This window comes from Perna viridis, chromosome 7 (genome assembly GCF_037379345.1).
Source record: "Perna viridis isolate PV_CMFRI_1.1 ecotype Kerala chromosome 7, ASM3737934v1, whole genome shotgun sequence".
Lineage (NCBI taxonomy): Eukaryota > Metazoa > Mollusca > Bivalvia > Mytilida > Mytilidae > Perna > Perna viridis.
In genome coordinates, this window is record NC_142451.1 from 18,066,765 (window position 1) to 18,088,446 (window position 21,682).

General features: G+C 32.7%; 1 protein-coding gene across 2 annotated transcripts; it reads left to right on the forward strand.

The window, feature by feature from the left end:
* The first annotated feature begins 195 nt into the window (after positions 1 to 195).
* Positions 196 to 12,077, forward strand: LOC148611621 (transcriptional adapter 1-like). 2 transcript variants are annotated; one of them, XM_088592346.1, is made up of 10 exons: positions 196 to 343; positions 2,763 to 2,799; positions 3,065 to 3,119; positions 4,153 to 4,218; positions 5,302 to 5,405; positions 6,311 to 6,377; positions 8,135 to 8,265; positions 9,531 to 9,679; positions 10,394 to 10,550; positions 11,393 to 12,077. In XM_088592346.1, exons 1-10 carry the CDS (start codon positions 276 to 278, stop codon positions 11,546 to 11,548), a joined length of 990 nt encoding a protein of 329 aa, XP_088448472.1. In that variant the 5' UTR covers positions 196 to 275; the 3' UTR covers positions 11,549 to 12,077. The 2 variants fall into 2 exon arrangements, with proteins under 2 accessions (XP_088448472.1, XP_088448473.1); XM_088592347.1 differs by lacking the exon at positions 4,153 to 4,218 and having other exon boundaries at positions 11,393 to 11,841.
* The last annotated feature ends 9,605 nt before the right edge of the window (positions 12,078 to 21,682 follow it).

Sequence of the window (21,682 nt, forward strand, 5' to 3'; positions counted from 1 at the left end):
AGCAGACGAATTTTTTACAAGGGACATTTCTTATTTGATAATAACGTCCTGACTGTTCTAACAATTGTACTCTGAAAACTTTAAAAGCTATTAATTTTATGCATATTTATTATTATTTACTTTTCATCTAATTTGTCATACGAATCATCAATATTTAATACGGAACGGAGGGAGTAAGTTTGGCAAATGGATTGCTTGCCACGTTTGCATAGTTGCGCCACCTTGTAAAAAATGGAAAAACAAAGAGAGAAAACTCTTCACTTCCGGAAAAAAATATGTCTAGCTTGGATTTGACAATTGCAAAGAAACAACTTCAAGACACTCTAGGAGATGATATGACAGTGTAAGCTATCTGTTTTACCTTCTTGCTTACATTAATTTCTGTAAAATTATATACATGTAAACTAAGTTTTAGGTTTATGCCATTGTATGGGCGCATTATATAACATCAAAATTTCCCCCCTTAATAGGCCTTATATTAACTATAAGTTATTGGCCTTAATCGATCACCCTTCTAACCATCTAGATCTGGTTACACTTAAATCATGACTTGTTTATTTTTTAATATGGAGTTCGGCTGTGTCTATGAGGGATGGAGCTATTTGGACTCAGATAAAATTCGAGACTTTGTTGACTGTTGTTGATAATTCACTGCTATATTGTTATATTAACACTTATATTGCTGAGACTTGAAGACTTGAATAACAGCTGAACAGGAATCTGTGAGACAAATGCTGTGTTAAAAGTTCAAACAATCCTATCCTAACTTCTGACATTGTTTCCTTAAAATGTCATTTTGGATAGAAAGATTTTCAGCCGTTCATGTTATGACTAACACCACTGACACTCTATCCTTATCTTTTGGGGGTTTCTTTACTATTTAGTTCTCTCGGGGATTATATTGTGAAGACGTACGAAAATTTGGTCCTACTAAGTTCCATTAGGGTCATATACAAAAACCTTAGTTAACTTGATCAATGAAAATATTCCTGGTATAAAGCGGCAGTTGAGCAAGATGTTGTGGTACTGGACGAATAATCATGTGGCAATGTTCTAGCTAGGATTTGAAAATACAGGGTGCAGGGAAGAGAGCACTTTAATGTGTAACATGTTTTTTTTTCCAACCAAAAAGGGACATTGATCTTAGTTTTTTTTTTATTAAAGATTTATGTTTGCATTAAGTCGGAAATATCTTCCTTCATTTTTTTCTTTTCTTGTATGTTTGTATTCTTATTACATACCTGCCAACTGAATAAGGTTTACTGCATTAATATATGCATGACACCCTTAATGTTTTATAAAACTTTTCTCAATTGACCAATTGCCTTATGAATATTTATACTTGCCGAAATATATCAGCTGGAAATGAATTATGAATGCTCATTGATAATCCTCATTCTATAATAGTTCAAGGGGCAATGCAGCAAACATGTATTAATATTGTGATTCAGCAGATTAAGGGCTATTTATTCTGTACATTTATGACACACTATAAGGTGAAATGTTGCATGAAGTATAACAAATATCTGATATTACTCCAATTAAATTTCAAAATCTTTTTTAATTATGAGGTGTATTATTTCCTTTAACTATTGCAATCAAAGTTTTGGAAAATGTCATGAACTGTTGAAGATATATTAATGTCTTTACAATATTGAAATTATAAAGGAGGTAACTGACATTTTGAATAAACAGACATTTGCAACATGCAATTGTTTACAACTGGGGTTCTACAAAAAATTTGGTCTTGTTAACCTAAAAATTTTTGTGAAATTAATTGTGCAGTAGAAATTAATTATTAACCAATGATTGGATGTCCATAAAATGGTGATAGGTCCAATCGGGACCCATTTTCTACTTGTTAATCATCATTGGATAACCTTGATCAGCTGATTTATGATAATTACCTGAGGTTTACCTGATGGTTAATTAGGAGAGGATGTAGGTAATGAAGTTGACACTTCTTAATTGGCTTGGGGTACTGATAATTTATATACTTGAGTGTAATATTAAAGGACATTCAGTTAATTGTAAATGGCACTAAGGGGATACTCAATATGGGCAGAGGGATGCGGGCGTGATAGGGGTGGGGTGCAGTGCCCCTCCATTTTGCCCTAGCTATGACACTGTGGTGAACACATCTTGAGTTCAAGCCCAACATGTGTTCTGACACCTACCCTAGCAATGGGAGTTTCACCAATTTTTCAGCCTGGAACATCAACCTTTACTTTCCTGAAAGCATGGCATCCATGCAAGAAGATCTTATTAGCCATACATGTATGGTCATAAACTTCGTTGTCAGTTTAAAAAGCTCTATAGAGGTTATGTAAATTTTAGACTTGTACACACATGAGTATTCACCAATGTTATAAGAAATTTACATGTTCCTTCCCTTGACTTCTTTCATTTCTGTTATGTTACAGGCAAAAAGTTAATTTAACAGCCCCATGATAACCAAATTTACATTTTAACCATAATTGCCAATTTTGCAGGCATATGAAATTTTCTTTGATATTGCAAATTACCTGTTTTCTATTAAATCTATCTACTTTCTGATACTCCTAAATATATGAAACTCTGAGAGTGAATAATTGCAGAAATTAAAAATTTACGAAAAAAAAAACTAATTAAGATATTTTCTATTAAAATATTTATGGCTGTTTTCCATTGTGTCCTTGTTTTATGTTACATGTACTTGTATAATTTTATACATCTTTTACATATCAACAATGTATTATATATTTTATTTTATAATTTTGTAGGTATTTACAGAACTTAAAGTCATGGTTTAAACAGAAGGTATTTATAAGTGTTTGACTTTATACATGTTTTTGAAATAGGAATTTTATATAACTGAAACCAATAAAATTGTCAAAGTTGGAAAGGGAAATAATTCAAGTTTAGGTACAGCTGAAGTGCTGTAATGTACCAGGTGTTGTTTTTAGCCCTTGATTAATTATAATTTCACAATCTCGTGTAAAAGTACATGTACATGTACAATGTGATTACCACATGTAATTGTTTAGTCTTATTTTTATGAAGGTTTGTTCTTTTATTGTTCTAGATATCCAAAGAAGATTTTGACCATGAGGCTAGACAATTACTGTCTGATGACACTGGTAATGTTAATTGAGCTTTGATGAACTATAATTTGTTTCTTACAATGTTTTGAGTGGGGGTATATAGTGTTAAGGGTGTCCATTTGTCCTTCTGCTACACAGAGGGGTACCCAACTACTATCCATTACTCTTATACAACACTGAATGGAATAGAAAGACACTTTCACAGAATCTTAATTACAGATTCCCATTTAGTGCATTTTGGTTTAGATTTTGATCCTAGATTTCAGGGGTGGGGGTGTAATAATAGAATAAAACGCCAAGTGAAGCAAGTCAACATTTTTGGAGGTAGAATTTGTGAAAAATTATTCACAAAAATTCCTCTTAATTTTAGTAGTGGGTGGGGTTATGTTAGCCCTACCCAAATCCATGCCTGTTAATAAATTTGGGGGTCAAAAGGTGACTGTTATCAAATTGGGGAGTGGGGGGTTTCAGGTTAGTGAGCATTGCTCACAGTTTTTCTAGTTTTCTTTAGTTACACGTATCATATGAAAGCATGTTATTCTATATTCAATGACAGTGTCAGAACATATCACTTTGATGTGGTACAAAAATATTGTCAATTTTGATATGACGAAAAGTTAATGGTCTGTTACAAATGCAATTGTGAAGATAAAAGTCCAGTAACATTCATACATTATACTAACATGTATAATGAGTCAATAATGACCTATGTAAAGCAATGAGGAGTGAAAAATGTGATTTACATTTTATATTTAAACCTGTAAAAATAAATTTGGTTTTTGCTACTTAGCCAGTGGAATTTGCTTTGGTAATCTATCAAAAAATATGTGTCAAGAATATTTTACGTTTCATTTAAATGATTTATGGATTTCAATAAAATCTTAAAATATTGCAAATACAACCAAGGTTCAGATGATGATTTTATGCTAAAACTTTAGGTGGTGAATTAAATACATAATGTCATGTTATGTTTGTGATAACATGAGGTTAATATGAAATTATGAATCTTCTATATTTTACATGTATGTTGCATGTGTACTTGGTAATTTGGTGAGATTATTCATTTTAGTTCATCTCCACAATGAGTTCTTGTTGGCAATCATGTCAAGATGTCAAAGTCTGTCTACTTCACTAGGTAATGCATTGTAAAAACATCATAAACACTACTTAAGTGTCAGTGTCTGTATAAATCAGCTCTGGGTGAAAAATGGTTTAAAAAAAAAACAAAGTTTAAGTTGACTATCAGAAACAAGAAAAAAAAAGATTTTTCATTTCATTTTTTAACTGAGTTATAATTTCATAAAAATGCACTGAAAATGAATATTTCAGTGACAGTTTACTCTGTCAAAAGCCTCATTTTTCTAACATTCTATTGAAAAATTTCTGAGCAAATCCAGTGATACAGATGTCTGGCACTGCTGGAGAAGATACTTATTGAACATACTGCAAACGTATACTCCTTTGAACTTACGACTGTCAAGGAATTAAAAAACTTTGTTTGCAACGTCTCTTTATCATAATTCTAGTAACATACAATGTGTTTAACGGGATAATGTTTAGTGCATATTTTATTGTTAGCTTTGTCTAACAAACACATCTCATCGGTCGCTAAGACAGAGGTTTTTTTTTTAAATCATCATTGGAAGTCTGGGTCTGGGAGATGATGTGCCAGGGAGGCAGATTAGTATGGTATTCTATCTCTCACATGTTGGAGAATTTACCTTTGAAAATCCGGAGGATAAATACCTATTGTTTATGTCACTTTTATTTTAATAACACACTATATACATGTAAATGAAAAAAATCTTTATAAAAGACGAATAAATAGATTTTAAAATCAGAAACATACGAATGAACTTGCCACATACTATACTGATAATGTTATTTATAGTTGAAGTGGTCTTTTATATAATTTCTGAATGATGACTAAGTAATGACTACAGTGCTGCAGAAATCAGGAAAATTATGCATCTGAATAGAGTTATCTGCTCCTGAATTAATTTATTGAAATGTTTCTCACTTAAGCAAAAATTTATTATAATAGACAAATCTGTTGTTTATTTGCTTATTCTGATGGTACTTCTTAAAAATAATATTGTTTGGTGGTCTCACTCTTTTCTGATTTTTTTTTCAACCACCTGATTCCTATGGAATGGCAGTTCTAAGTCTTATAAATTATTAAAGATAATATAAAAAAGAAATTTTATTTTCATTTTAGTTCCTAAGGAGAGCAGTGGATCAAGTAAAATTTCTGAGCAGCCTCGAGTGAAACATAAAAGTAAATTGAGAAGAAAATCTACAAGTTCTAGAAGCACATTACAGGTTTGTTACTACAGTCAACTCCACTTAATCGCATATCGCTTTATTGCATATTTCGGTTATTAGCATAATTTTCTCCTGCACAAAACCATTTCCTATTGTTCTGTTAGGGAAAAAATCGCTTATTTGCATAGGTCTTGGAGGTGCATTTCGGTTTATTGCATAGAGAATTTTGCCTCATGCAGGTAAAGACAGGTTTTCCCAAATTCTATTATAAGCCTTTGGGTCATAAATATGTCAATCATATTTATTGTTGTAAAAACTAGATTATCATCAATCAGGAGGTGTTAATAATAGATTAAAAACATAATGGACATAAAAGACAATATAAATGATTTCTAATTACATTAAAATAAACAAGCACCTAGGTGAACAATGACTTCTGACGACATACCAAACATCACCTTATGATGCGGCATGGGGTTCGGAATATAGGAATATATTGAGGTCAATGACACGTATAATACACAACTATCAGTGTATAATGGTGATTGAACAGAGGAATAAAAACACACAGACCATTTCAAAAGCCCACAAACTGCAAACATTGATGAATATTACACTGAATCCTGGCTGAAATATGAAATATGGGATTTTCTTTCATAGAAAGGTCAGGGAATTACTTGACTATTTATAGATGAGAAACATGTGGTTTTACTTATAAATACACACAACGTAAAGAAGGTCAATAAACAAGACAAACACAATATATATTATTATTTATTGATAAAAGAACAATACAATGAGAAGGTCTATAACAATTAAATACCAGATCAGAAATGTTGAACAGGGATATCCCTGGTTGATCCACAGTATCGTCGTCTTACCTGAACTCACACTTCCGAATTGGATGTCTTTATATAAATCATTATAATTTTGTAGTATTTGTGTAAACCATTTGTTTTCAGAAGTTTGTCCCATCAAACCCTGTGACATATGCTCCACAAGCCATGTATAAAGGCAGTGAAGATGCAAGTAAGTTGGTTAGAGACTTTGTTTATGACAGTGGTAACAGAATCAAACAGAAAAGTTAGTGAAAATGGTTTAGATGGAGTTCTAAATGAATCTATAAATAAAAGGGTGTTATCTTTCCCCAAATATTCAGTAAAGTATATTCTTTATCATTACAACAGTTTGTTATACTTTCTTTCCTAGCACATTGTAGTATAAAATGAGAAGTTATCTACAGCATACAAATCTGTGATGAATAGACAAATTGGGAATCCATTATGGAAACCAACAAGTAACTGCATGAAATCCTTTGCTGTTGGTCCTTTAATAAGGAGATAAATTGTTTTATCTCCAGGGTTTGCTGCATCAGGTGACTTATGTGACAGGAGTGATATTTGTTTATATTTCTACATAGTATGAGGGTTTGGTTTTCATCTTCAGTTTTGCTACTACAAGTAACATGTACATCTTGTGTTATGTTTATAAATGTTATGTGTTTGATTTATCTTCAGGTTTTTGTTGCTAGGGAATGTGCAGTGCCTGATGTTTCTATGTTTGATTTATCTTCAGGTTTTTGTTGCTAGGGAATGTGCAGTTCCTGATGTTTCTATGCTTGATTTATCTTCAGGTTTTGCTGCTTGGGAATGTGCAGTTCCTGATGTTTCTATGCTTGATTTATCTTCAGGTTTTGTTGCTAGGGAATGAGCAGTGCCTGATGTTTCTACGTTTGATTTATCTTCAGGTTTTTGTTGCTAGGGAATGTGCAGTGCCTGATGTTTCTATGTTTGATTTATCTTCAGGTTTTTGTTGCTAGGGAATGTGCAGTGCCTGATGTTTCTATGTTTGATTTATCTTCAGGTTTTGTTTTGCTAGGGAATGTGCAGTTCCTGATTTTTCTATGCTTGATTTATCTTCAGGTTTTGCTGCAGGGGAATGTGCAGTGCCTGATGTTTCTATGCTTGATTTATCTTCAGGTTTTTGTTGCTAGGGAATGTGCAGTGCCTGATGTTTCTATGTTTGATTTATCTTCAGGTTTTTGTTGCTAGGGAATGTGCAGTGCCTGATGTTTCTATGTTTGATTTATCTTCAGGTTTTGTTTTGCTAGGGAATGTGCAGTTCCTGATTTTTCTATGCTTGATTTATCTTCAGGTTTTGCTGCAGGGGAATGTGCAGTGCCTGATGTTTCTATGCTTGATTTATCTTCAGGTTTTTGTTGCTAGGGAATGTGCAGTGCCTGATGTTTCTATGTTTGATTTATCTTCAGGTTTTTGTTGCTAGGGAATGTGCAGTGCCTGATGTTTCTATGTTTGATTTATCTTCAGGTTTTGTTGCTAGGGAATGTGCAGTTCCTGATGTTTCTATGCTTGATTTATCTTCAGGTTTTGTTGCTAGGGAATGAGCAGTGCCTGATGTTTCTATGTTTGATTTATCTTCAGGTTTTTGTTGCTAGGGAATGTGCAGTGCCTGATGTTTCTATGTTTGATTTATCTTCAGGTTTTTGTTGCTAGGGAATGTGCAGTGCCTGATGTTTCTATGTTTGATTTATCTTCAGGTTTTGTTGCTAGAAAATGTGCAGTGCCTGATGTTTCTATGCTTGATTTATCTTCAGGTTTTGTTGCTAGGGAATGAGCAGTGCCTGATGTTTCTATGTTTGATTTATCTTCAGGTTTTTGTTGCTAGGGAATGTGCAGTGCCTGATGTTTCTATGTTTGATTTATCTTCAGGTTTTGTTGCTAGGGAATGTGCAGTGCCTGATGTTTCTATGCTTGATTTATCTTCAGGTTTTGCTGCTAGGGAATGTGCAGTTCCTGATGTTTCTATGGTACAAGGAAGGATGTTGGTATGTGCCTGGGAGTCAGGGTTAGAGGATGTCAATGATTCTTCTGTCAAACTTGTCATGCAAGCTGTTGAGGTTGGTTCATGTACATGATGTATTAGAACAAGAATGATTTTTTTACGAATTTTATGGTTATCCAAAAAGCATACTTTTGCTGACAAATGGTAAAATTGAGGTATGGTAGACATATTTGCAAATTAAGAATAACACATAAGTAAAACATGATTAAAACTAGCCCTCAAGCACTTACCATCTCGAAGCAATAACAGATGAATCATTGAAAATCACACTTCGTATCCATTTTATTCGTAGTACACAGACGTGTTTACTTATAAGGATTCTCTGTGTTTTATATGAAATTTGACTGCAAATTGCGCTCTACAATTTATGAATATCTACATAGTACCTATGTTACAATTTCACACAAAGTTCATTATTAACAGATCCATAACCATAGACTACGGTGAAAAATACGGATTTTCATCAAGTAGAATGAACAAGTCTGTTGATAGTCTGGAGTTGTTAAGGGCTTCTAGGAACCAAACTTAAGTATCAGTCTTTATAAAAATCAGACAGGAGGTGATTTATATATGTTAAAAACCTACCAATTAATTTTTATTTCTTATTCAGAATCAGTTACTGACCACATATCAAGTCTTGGTTTTTCATTTGGGGGTTGCGCTTTTGAGATAAAATTTATATAGATTGTACATGAAATTAGTACTTTGCGAGAGTTATCCTTCTTGATTTGTTTTGATTTGGTTGGTTTTAGTGGGAGATAAATGTATGATTTTCTCAAAAGTGCAGATAAGAATACAAAAAACTTATGTTCCCTACAAATATATCATCTGCAGATTAAAAAAAACATCGTTTGTTCTGTGGGTTTTTTTACACCACGAATCACTTTACCATTGGTAGTGTCTGAATTTTATGTATGGATCTTAAATGATAGCAACATAAATAAATGGCAATAAAAATTCGAAAAGAAACCCAGTACATTAACAATGTATTGTAACCAGTAAGTATCTAACTGTCTGCTGAATTTATAAAACCAGTATTGTAAAGAACACTGGTCTAGAGTTGCAAAATCTAAGATCAAAATCCCTAGAAAAAAAAACAAATATTAATTTTTAAAATCGCTATAATAATTATCAAATAATATTGAGTTAAGTTCAATTTTCAAGTTCATATTTTCGAAATAGTGAAATCTTATTTGAATTAGGGTTTCCCATGCAAAATGCAAAAATAACTTTCTTCCTTATGTACTGTGACATGCTAGTGCTGTGTCAAGTTCTTTCAATTTTAATACATGTACTGAATTTTAAATATATTTTTTACAGAACCAACTCAAGAATATAATATCTCTAGTTTTGTCTAAAAGAAGTGGTTACAAAGTAAGAGAGAAGAGATTTAAATATGCCATGGGAACACAAGTATCAAATCCATATTTACAGCATACCAATCAAATTCATGATTCTTCAGTGGAGAGGTAATGTTAGTGCATCAGTTTCTTATTGCATAAATTAATTTTTTATATGAACTTCAATTCTAGTGTACTTGAATGATATTTGTATTCATTACTTAAAATTCACCGACCATCATTTTATAACATACTTAAAGAATGTAGAGATATTAATAACAAGAAAGATTCACATCTAGAGGAATTCTATTCTCTCTTATAAAACTCATAATCAGGGTTCCCTCTGTAACTTCAATAAAAGTATACACGTGTATTTTTGCACCTATATGCTGGCTCCACTAATGACTTCAACTATATTTTAAGTGAATGTAAAAATATCTTCAGAGCAAATATATTTTAGGTTTTCACTACAAGAACATCAAACATGATGTAACGAACAAAATTTATTATTATTACTATTTTTGAACTGCATGTGTATACCAGATATTTTAGTTTATTGGCAACATTAGTTTGCTTGATTGATAATTTTGATCTCAGGCTACTGTCAAGATACTGAAAAATATTGGCAATTCCTAATGTTATGTCAAGTCGACTGTGATGTCACCACTTTACAAAATAATGTCAGTATTGAATGTCGCGACAGAACATCTCATCTTACTCTAACAGACTCACTGTGATATTTCCTGTCTCAAAGCTGCCATTATTCTGTATCCCTCAAGTACAACAGTAAGTGATTTAATTTACCATCCATAAACTGATATGCTTTTCATGATTTGCTTTTAGTGAAGCAACATCAATAATGCAAAATGCTCTACACATACCGAGTCGAAAGCCACCTTATGCTGTTGGTGAAGCTCAGGCTGCTGAACAGTTATCTACAGCAGAATTACCTGTCTCTAAGGGACCGGTCTCACTGTTTGAACTGTTAGACACCTTACAGGTAGGAACTCAAATTGATTTAATTTAATTATCAAGACTATTAATATATTAACATCAATCCTGTTCCAAATTAAAGAGAATGTATGAAGGTGTTTAATTTACCTGGATTCAAGGTACTAAGAATAGGTATAATACTTACAAATGTGATTGGTTCATACTCAGGAGTAGGAGGATGAGGTAAACACTCCCTTCTTTTAGCTTACCTGTACCATAGGTTAAATATACACACCCCTCTTTTATCTCACATGTACCATAGGTTGAATAAGCACACCCCTCTTTTATCTCACCTGTACTATAGGTCAAATAAATACACCCCTCTTTTATCTCACATGTACTATAGGTCAAATAAATACACCCCTCTTTTATCTCACCTGTACTATAGGTTAAATAAACACACCCCTCATTTATCTCACCTGTCCCAAAGGTTAATATCAGCTATTGCTGTATCTGTTGTTTCATTATTGTATCAACTTTTCAAATCTCTTGTTAAACCAGTGATTGGATTGTAATTAACTTTGGTAGCATGCATTGTTTGAGTACTGTAAACATATTAATTTTTGTTGTTGCTAATTTACATGGATTCTGTCAAGTGAACACATTTGCAGGTATCAAGTTTCTTGGCTTCCAAAAATGATTACTGTTTTATTTGTTAAAAATCAATTTCGTATGTACTATTTTTCATGGTTTTCTGTCCACTGCGAAAATAGCAAAAATTAGTACACCGAGAAAATTAGTACGTTTACAGTATGTCTTTTGAAAAGTGTGATTTCAAAAACAAATTTTAACCAAAAAATACTTCAACTTAAACAAGAACCACAATTACATTTTCTATTTGTATTTCAGTTGTATAGAGGATGTATAGCCTCACATTCTGTATATGCCCCTGCTGTAGAAAGAGTTATACACAAACTATGGCATCCCAGTCAAGACGAAATAAACCAAGAACACATCCACCAACAAGAAGTGACAATAAAACAATTACAGTCAGCTGTTAGATGATATTTAACTGTATAGCACCCTTAAACTTCATTGTCATTGAAAAATACCATAATGTTGTGCCTATTTTCTGTCAGCATGCTGAGGGATGTTAATTTAGAAGTTCAAGAGGACCATAATTCATTGAATCTCCACAGGGTCTGCATGAATGAAACCAATTTCGGTGTGGTGTTCTAGTTTTACATGAGAAGAACTTACTCTAGTGATAGAGTAGTTTAAAGGACTTCAGCCTAGTATGAAGATACATGAATGTATCACTTACTTTGATTAAATACATTATATGGTGACACTAAAAATGTTTTTTTTTTCCAATATATAGAGAAGGATGTCCTTTATTTTCAAGAGATTGGGCTGTTCATTGATAAAAAAAACTTGAAAGGGGATGTCATACATTCCTCATCATTCAGTGATTCCCAGTTTCAAGTCAAAATGTCTTTTGATAGCTATACCTATATTAGTGTAAACTGCTAACTACTCATTTGTATGTATGTCCACATGTCAAAGTATTCATTAAAACCACATTAATAACTGATTTTAATGATTTTTTTGGTACAGTGTTTGTTATCAAGAACAGTAGCTTCCCTTTGCCTTTTATGGTTTTTTTTATTTTACATTTTAATATTGTGGAACTTAAAAAAAATAACAAAAGGGTGACAGACTTATCATAATATTATGCTTTCTGCTGGTGTTTATTAATAATTTAGGTTTGTGGGAAAGGAGAAGGGATAATAAAAGCTCTTTTTGACCGAAAATATAAATGTACAACTATAGGAACTATAAAAAAAATGCTAGAATTTTACAAATTCAGAGATTCTGTTCATTTTGTACTTTTTTGCCAATTTATGGTCATATTTCTACCGAAGAAATGGTCCAAAAAACAAATTTATATTTAGGGAATATATACTTCTTTATTACATAGTTTATCATAAAGTTATGCGAAAATATAAAGCTGTTTTTGGTTGTGGTCATAGTTTTCTGGATGTAAATATGTCCAAAAAAAACCCCAACAAAATATGCAATTTTCAGCAGTTTTTGTTAAGTGATATATAATGGTACTACCATTCAATCAATAAATTAATAATGACAAACTCTGATTTGTAGTTTCAGCACTACATTCTTTCGTTACCATTGAAAGATCAGTGGGAAAATGGTATTGCAGCCACTATTTTTTTAATGCGGAATATATAAATCCAAACCACCTGACTGTCTGTTCTACTTTGCCATTCAGTACATGTCAACACTGGTGACCTAAGAATACCAGTAATTGAAATGCTTTTATCTATTCTTGCAAATATTAAAAAATACTGTTATCCGGAAACAAAACATTGGGATTTTGATCCACACAGTTAAGGATTTTGCAAGAAAGTTTACTGAAAGAGAAAAAATAGGTGTCATGACACTTTCTAATTAAGTCATAAACATCAATTAGTTCTTTTTATGAGGATCTCCAGGCCTAGGTTAAGAAGGCTGGTGTCCTCAAGGTATGCCATAATTTTGAAAATTTATATTCAAGGAATGCCAACATACAACTGAATATAGTGAATGTTTTAATAGTACATGTAATAATTTCCTTGATAATAATGAACTATAGAAAATGACTTTAAAATTGCAACTGTACTGGATGACTTTTTTTTTATTAAAAGGTAATAAATATTTAAATACTATATGAATTACTACTTTAGCCTCCAAAATACAGATTGTAATCTAAAATAAAATGAACAGAAAACAAATCACAACTATATCTGACTTGTTTTATTTGTAAATTCGAGCTGAAATCCAAGCCTTGTGTAATAATACTGCATGGGTTAAGTGCTAGCTTAAAATGAATTCATATTCTGTGATTTATCTCAATTTCCAATTTATCAGTAACAAAACAGAGAGTGGATCCAGACGCTTTGAAAACTAGGGGTGTCAGCTGGGTTCCTCAGAAAAAGGGGTCGCTGGCACATTATTTTCCCCTTTTTGTAATTTTATACATGAAAATTACAAATTTTCCAATAAAAAGTAACCCTCTGCACCCCATTTGGATCTGTCACCGACTAAAATGAAGGAGTTTCAAAGTTCATAAAGAATGTACCCATATCTTTCTTGATTATTATCTCTGAGACGCTTTTAGGAGACTTTATCATCCTCAAGAGAATTCGCCGTCGAACCAGCAGACAAAGATTATAACATATTTTGTTTTCGGTGTAAAATCGACACTTTATTGACTGTCTAAGGACACAGGTGTTGACAGTTCACTTGGCAACCCAACTTAATTGCCCAAGGAAGACCTAAACAAACAAGTACTGGTTTTAACGTCCATAAGTATTTATTTGAGTTATAAAAACATGCCCGGCTCTCCCTTCATCAATTGTCCTTATAAGAAGACTTTTAAAGTAAAGAACATAGTGGGTCTGCCAAGTACACAACTAAAACATGTCAGAACTTCTTAATTACAACTTTAAATGAGTAAGTACCGTATTTTTGTGTTTGTATTAAGATTGAAACTTAATATTCTGTTTACCTATGACGAATATTTACTTTTTTTATTTTCTGTCGACAGAATATTGGTTATTGAAATCATTTTGATGGAAACACTAAAATGTATGTTCCAACTTTTAAAAATATTAAAATATTTTCTCTCCCGCTAAAGTGTACATGTACATTTAGTTCTATACATTTCGACTAATTTGAAATATCAGTAAAATTTTGTGAGAGATTTACTGAAATATATTTTCTGTTATAAATAATTCTTTTCGTATATTATTTGAAACACAAAATTCCACTGAATCATTCGTTTGCGCATCGGCTTTGATAACAAAAACAATCAAAGTACTGAAGTACTGAGTCAACGAAACTTTCATATTTTGCTCTGTTTCGTACTGCACAACCACATTTCTAATCATAGAAAAGGATTGTAATATTTTAAACTAGGGAAATCATAACTTTTTCCATTCTTTCTTTTAGAAGATTTTTTCAAAGACCGTTTATTTACTGATTTGACGATACACATTTAAAAATATACATGTTAATTCACTCTTCCATGTTTTTTTTTTTTTTTTTTTTGCTTTTTTATATCACTTCACTACATAGCTTTTGCTTTTACTTATAGAATTGAAGCAAATATTTATACAGCTCCAAGTTCTCCCTTAGTTATACATGGACAAAGACTCTTTAGTTAAACCACTGTGTTCCTGTGTCAAAGCATGTAAATTTACCATTTATTACTTTCAAAATGAATTACGACCATGCAATCGACCAAAGCATCAACATACTAAGTCACCCAAAACCAAGGTTCTTTCACCTCTACTAAATAGAGTAACTAACAGAGCCTTAAAATGGAACAGTCCTGAGAGACGCAAAAAGGTTATTCCAGACCGTGATAGAAACAATCGGTATGATATGAATACATCAACTGAAACTAAGTTTTTGTACTGTTTACAAGTAGCACATTGTAAGAAGTCTTATCTTTCCCAAAAAAAAAAAAGAGTAGCCAACACAGTAGAATTTGTTCTTTTGCTTATAATTTTCTACATTTCATTCTGGAAATAACTGCGTCGGAAAAAGAATACATATTACAAGTATATGTTGGTGCATACAATTTATGTATAGCATGCAATGCCTATACTTTAGCTGTTGTTGCATAATTATAAAATGATTCAAAAAGTTCAAACCTTTTTAAGTTTGTAATATGAATATAATCATACATTACACAGCAAAAACAGGGGTAAATTATCAGGACTATGAGCTCATGATAGATTCATACCTATTTATCATAAACTAACAGAGCACAAAGAACATTTTACAAATATTGTACATCAATGCTATAAAAAATAAACAGGATTAATACAGAAGATTTGACATGATGCTCGTCTGTTGAGATGCATGTGGGGTGACGCGAAAGTACTGTACTAACGGGTTGACAAGCAGAAAAAAAGGATTCATTTTCCCTTCAATATTAAAATATATAAAACCTTATCTCTCAAATACTATTTTTAGCTATTTTAAGTCTACATCTAAAATTTGTCAGGCAAATTAAAGAATATATTTAGATTTGTCATGATGCTCAACTGGAGAAATCCAAGATGGCGGGATGACGCGAGGCTACTAGCGGGGGCTACAGATACAGAAAAAAATATCCATTCTTTCCCTCAAGATAATCAAAACTTGTTCGCAAATAGTATCTGCAATGAGAGAATTGTGTTTACATTAGGGAGTGCTTTCGTGCAGTAACCCATCTTATTTAATCAAACTATTTCCCGTTTGGCGCCCCCTTCAGCTGCAGAAACTTTTCTTCTAAGGTCACTTGAGATATTCATACGCATGATATGCCCGGGGACTGTAACAATTTTTCATCACGTGATCAACAGTCCGAAGAAACAAGTAATTAAATAGTGCGTAAATATTACACGGATTTCTAAATAAAATGGAAGATGCGAAATTTCCCTTGCATGCTGTTTGATTAACTATCAATTTCATGGTTATTTTTACTCCTTTCCATTTTACGTTTCACTCTTTTCCATTCGCAATGTTATTGATCGTGGATGCATGTGAGTGCTACCTCAAATTATGAAATTTAGCAAGATTTTCATGTGATGCCTAGGTCAATTTCAGCCACTGTCGTGGCTTCATTGACAAAAACAGATGATTCCGGTACACTCATATGCCTGATTAAAATGTTATTTTTAAATGGATTCGCCAAGAGAATTCAGCAATATTAAGAGATAATCAACTGATAAAACGTTGAGAAAAATAGTAACTTACCTGCATTAATCTATGAACCAACGTGTTTTCTCAGGAGATAAAAAGATACGAACATAAAAAAAACTTGTTGTGCTGTTAAACAGATTATTATCTTTAAAAATTAAATTGTTTTACCAGCTCGTAGGTTTTTTCAGTAAAATCTGTAGATCTAGAGTTAATTTCATTGGAAGCACAATTTCATTTCACATTAAGGAAGAAATATGAACATCATGGCTTACTCTCTTTCAATTATTTGTGTGCTTGCTATTTTTGCATTAAAAAGGATATCTAGCGACACAATCTGTAAACCAACCCCAGCAGACATAATAGGGCCTTACTACTATCCTAAACCGCCAAAACTACAACAGTTCTGCACTGGAGATCCCGAACACAACCGACTAAAGACCTTGTTGGTTTATGGCCATGTCTATAAGCAAGACTGTCGAACCCCGATTCCATTTGTGAGGATGGAAATATGGCAAGCCGATCATAATGGAAAATATGACAATAACACTCTATGCAGGGGACATTTTAAAACGGACAAATATGGATATTACGAAGTATCAACTATCCACCCAGGAAGATACTCACTCGGCGAGTGGGACACTAACTATCGCCCTGCTCATCTCCACTTCAAACTATTTGGTCGACGTAAACACAAGAGTTTGATCACCCAGGTATACTTTGCCGGCGATCCATACCTCGGACTGAATGATTCTTGCGATATCTGCTCCTCTGACAGGCAGGAACTTATAGTCCCGACGGAAGATTACTGCAGTGAAGATGACAAAACTGACTGTATTCAGGTGGTCAAGTTTGACTTTGTGTTAGAACGCGGTTCAGGCACTAACATTGTTACTGGATAATATTATATCGTCGGATTTTATCAGTGAAACCGGGTTGAACGAGACAGAGTAATGTAAAATATTCAATAGTAAACGGGATGTAATTTTGACAGTTTTAGATTTATTATGAAATGATAAAACTTTAATTTAGAATTTCATTTGATTTAGCCGATAAAATAATTGTATTAGTCTGCTTTATGAAGGGACTTAACGGAGGTAATGTTTATTTACAAATGTGTCATTGGTGAAGACTGTTCAATTTACCAGAAGAAAAACTTTAAAAAACTAAACGCTATAGATATTCATACACTATGATTTTAGGCTTTGTCTATAAGGAACGGAGCTATTTGTACTATAAAATAAAATATCGGCCTTCAGGAGCATGCTGGACTTCCTAAGCCACAAACTGTGTCCGCCTTAAAAGTTCAAACAATCACTTCTTAACTGCATACGTCATTTCCGAAATACGTAACTTACTACAAAATGATTTTTCAGAGAATCTTTATATCTGGTTACTGTGTATGCGCTTCGTTTGTTATAATATAGTATACTTTATACTAACTAACTAGTTTATAAATCAAGAATAAATCGCAAGAGAAAACCACTAGCCAGGTTTGTTTTCATTATATGTTTTCGGTATCTGCATTGCATATAGAAACGAGCACCATGAGATTCAACATTCTTGAATTCTCATTTTTCACCTTATGAGCAGCTCCAGCTATATCCTTTAAAGGTTTAGCGGGTCTGGTTCCATAATATTTTCAATTCCCGGAAAATATGACAGTTTTGCGCGGATAACTGGAATATTTTTCACACAAACTGTACATCAAATTGACGCAAATGGCTGCTCTACATACATTCCAAAAATGATTGCCTGTCCTATTTTAAAACAGTTGTGCTTCAATTTGAATATTTCAATCGGAACAATATTTCCCTAGGCAGATTATATGTATTGTAGGTCTGGAACAGCCAGTGGGACAGCGGAGAAAGATGGGCAAGTACATAAAATCTTTCCTAACTTTCCCTGGGATCGTTACGGTGTTTCCACGAGCACCATGAAAACTAATTTGTTCAACGTGTCATAGTTTTCCTTTCCACTTTCGACTACCCCGGACTTGACTTTTTATGAGCAACTCGATGGGTGTTTCTAGAAAAGCAGAGGACGCTTACCCTACCGCTGCACCTTGTCTATGCTCCCAGTTTTTGGTGGTGTCTGAGTTGCTCATTTTATTTTGTTACTTTGTATGTATGATTTTAGTTACTTTATGTTCTTTGTTGTGTATGTCTGTTTTCCATGTCTGGTCTTTGTCCCTGGATTACATTCTTTTGATTGCCGCTATAACCTTGGTTCCCTTGATTACTCTTCCATGCAGCTAGAAAACAAAATTAATGAAGAAATACATTACAGACGATTGTATATTTTCGCTAACCAATTTTCGTTTGTTGACCCCGATATTACTGGGTGATGCCAATATCTTATTTTTGATTTTGCTTCGGAACTTCTTTGTTTAAGCTGTCGCTGGTGAGTACCGAAACCTATCCGGTTTGGCTGATAATATCACTGGGAACCATCCCAAGATTGTTATTTTCACATACACACACGATTTCAACACGACAGATGTTTTTATTGATATATGAAGAATGCAGTAAAACTCATTCGTGGTTTTAGATAAGTATTTATGTCATGTTAAGGTGTTTAAGATGAAACATTTATATAAAGAAGTCACTGACTTTTTTTATTTATAATACAAAAACAAAGTCACACATTCAAATTGCTTTTTTATCAATATTTAAAAAAAAAATAATTACTGCAACATATCGTTATCTAAAAATCATCTGTAGAATAATGAGTCAGTTCATTTATAAGTTTGGATGCATTGAACAAGTATGTTAGTTGTTAATATTTTTTTATGCATTTACAAAAAGTGTCTGCAAATGTCGTTAAGAGGTAAACATGCAATATAGATCGTTCAATGTAGACATGCTGCCCGCAGTCTGTTGCTTTTAAGTTCAGGATTCTAATTAAAAAAGGTAAAGAATGTACGGGTAGACGGCAATCAGGAACTGCTCTACATTCTGAAACTTGTTCGTTTATTCTTCTTGTGGTCTCCTTTCTGTGTTCCCAGTATTGTCTTGTCGAAGTAGTTTACCTTTGTTCAGTTTGATTAATAATTAGTCTTTCTCATTTTTTTGTTTTTGTGTGTCTGGTTATTGTTTTGATAAATTAAAAGCTTCATTAAGTTCAGGTTGGAACGATTTGGTGTAAAGAATATTAAAGAAACGGATTTTTTCTCAAATAAAAGGTGAATCAACGAGTAAAAAATCGCATAATTCGCATAATCGTAAGAATTATTCAATTGAATCTGCATGTCGCATGTTATCTTGCTTTAAAGACAACTTTAATGATGAACAAATGCGCAAAAGGTTCATCTGAGTTTACACTATCTTATATTAGGCAACCAAGTTGCCTTTTATATTAGTTGTATTTTGTCAAAGAGAACAATATAAGTATATTACGTTTTGTTCAATGATATTTGTCATTCATAGTATCTTTTTTATGCAATTACTCCATGGGCTATACCAGCCATTATCGGAATGTTTGTTAAATTTAGTAAGACACTTTCCGTTTGAACGAACGTGTTGTGATGTTTTGTTGATAGAAATCATTATGTGATATTTATGGTGTCTTGCACATAATAAGATATCGTAATCAAAATGAACTTATGTAATTATATATCACCAATATATTTTTAAAGGATACTACAGACACTGTGAAGTCAGCCTCATATCTTGACCTACACTTAGAGATCGATGGTAAAGAAATCTATTGACCAAACTTATCGACAAACGTGATGACTTTTCATTCAGATTGTCAACTTTCCTTTCATCTGTGGCAACATCCCTTCAGCACCTGCGTATGGAGTGTTCATATCACAACTCACGTTATGCGAGAGCTTGCCGTAACTACACAGACTTCTTACAATTAGGCTTCTGGAACAGGGTTATGTTGCTACAAGGTCATCACAACAGATGTTTTATGATCGTCATCATGAAATCGTGGAACGTTACGATGTATCCATCTGCACCATGAAAACGTGCCATAGTTATCCTTTCCTCTTTCGTCTACCCCAGACTTTACTTTTTTATGAACAACTCGCCGGGTGTTTCTAAAATATCAGTTTTTAGTGGAGTCCGAGTTGCTCATTTACTTTTGTTTCTTTGTATGAATTATTTTAGTTACTTTATGTTCTTTTGTCAGTTTTCAGTGTCTGGTCTTGTCCTTGGATTACATTCTTTTGATTTCCGCTAGAATCCTGGTTCCCTTCATTACCCTTTGCACTTTTTTGACAACTGATACTTTGCCCGGTGGCAGTTTGTATCTCAATATTCCGGAAACAATTAACCGTCATGAAAGCGGGAAATTTCGCTGTAAAACCTACTTTTACCCTCTTTTTTTCATAAAAAAATGTCTGTACCAAGCCATGACAACAGCGGTTGTTTTTAACCTCTTAGTTTTTACTATTAGTTATATAAATTTTTCATCTTTAAACCATTGCCTAGATTTGCCTTTGCCTATCAGTTTGGTAATAAAAATGTGACTAGTATTACCCTTTATCAGAAAGATTTGCAAGAAAACAGTATGATGCCGAGGGTCGAGAATAAATTGTGTCGAGTACATTCATATTTAAATCTATGATCTCATTTTATGTATATATGTTTTGTTGAATAATTAAATACATGCCTCTTAAATCATCATCAAATGGAGGAAATAAAGACAATCAATCAGTCAATCAATCGGTATATCCCCCCCCCCCCCCGAAAATTGAAATCTAATGATGATTAAATACTGTTTTTTTAAACATCGAAGAAAAGCGTTGAACTACAAACTTTATAAAAATAACACGTAAAAGCTGTGTAATAATATGGTTTCAAAACATATTTACAATGAAAATGGATGTTGCGTGATTGATACATATAATAATATTCAACTGTTATATACCGATATTATATATTGATTTTTAACTTCCGGAATTATTAAAAAGTGAGTGAACATGCTGGGTATATGTTTTTTTTTACCAAAATTTAAATCTCACGATGAATAAATATTGTTTTTAAACATCGAAATAAAGTGATGAACAACAAACTTCACAAATTAAGATATCTTTGAAACTATATGTGCAAAACATATGGCGAGCATATAGCGGAGATGACTATGTACAGCGCAGAACAACCTTTAAGGTATTCACAATGGTTAATACCATACAACACAAATTGTACAACTCAACATCAGATAACAAAGAAAGCCTTAGAAAATTTTAACTCAACAAAGTATTGTATATAATTTATTTTTTTTTTTTTATTCGCAATACAATTATTAAATGGAATGCGTTTTAAACTTAAGCAATTGATTTTTTCTGTTCTATAAGTACATAAAAAACATTATTTAAGTACAAATTCCTATCGCCTTATCTTACTTCTATGATATAAGAAGTCATTCATACAACCTAAAGTCTCAGATCATTTACGCAGAAAAACAAGAAGTGTCAAATTGTCGGCAGATGAGATA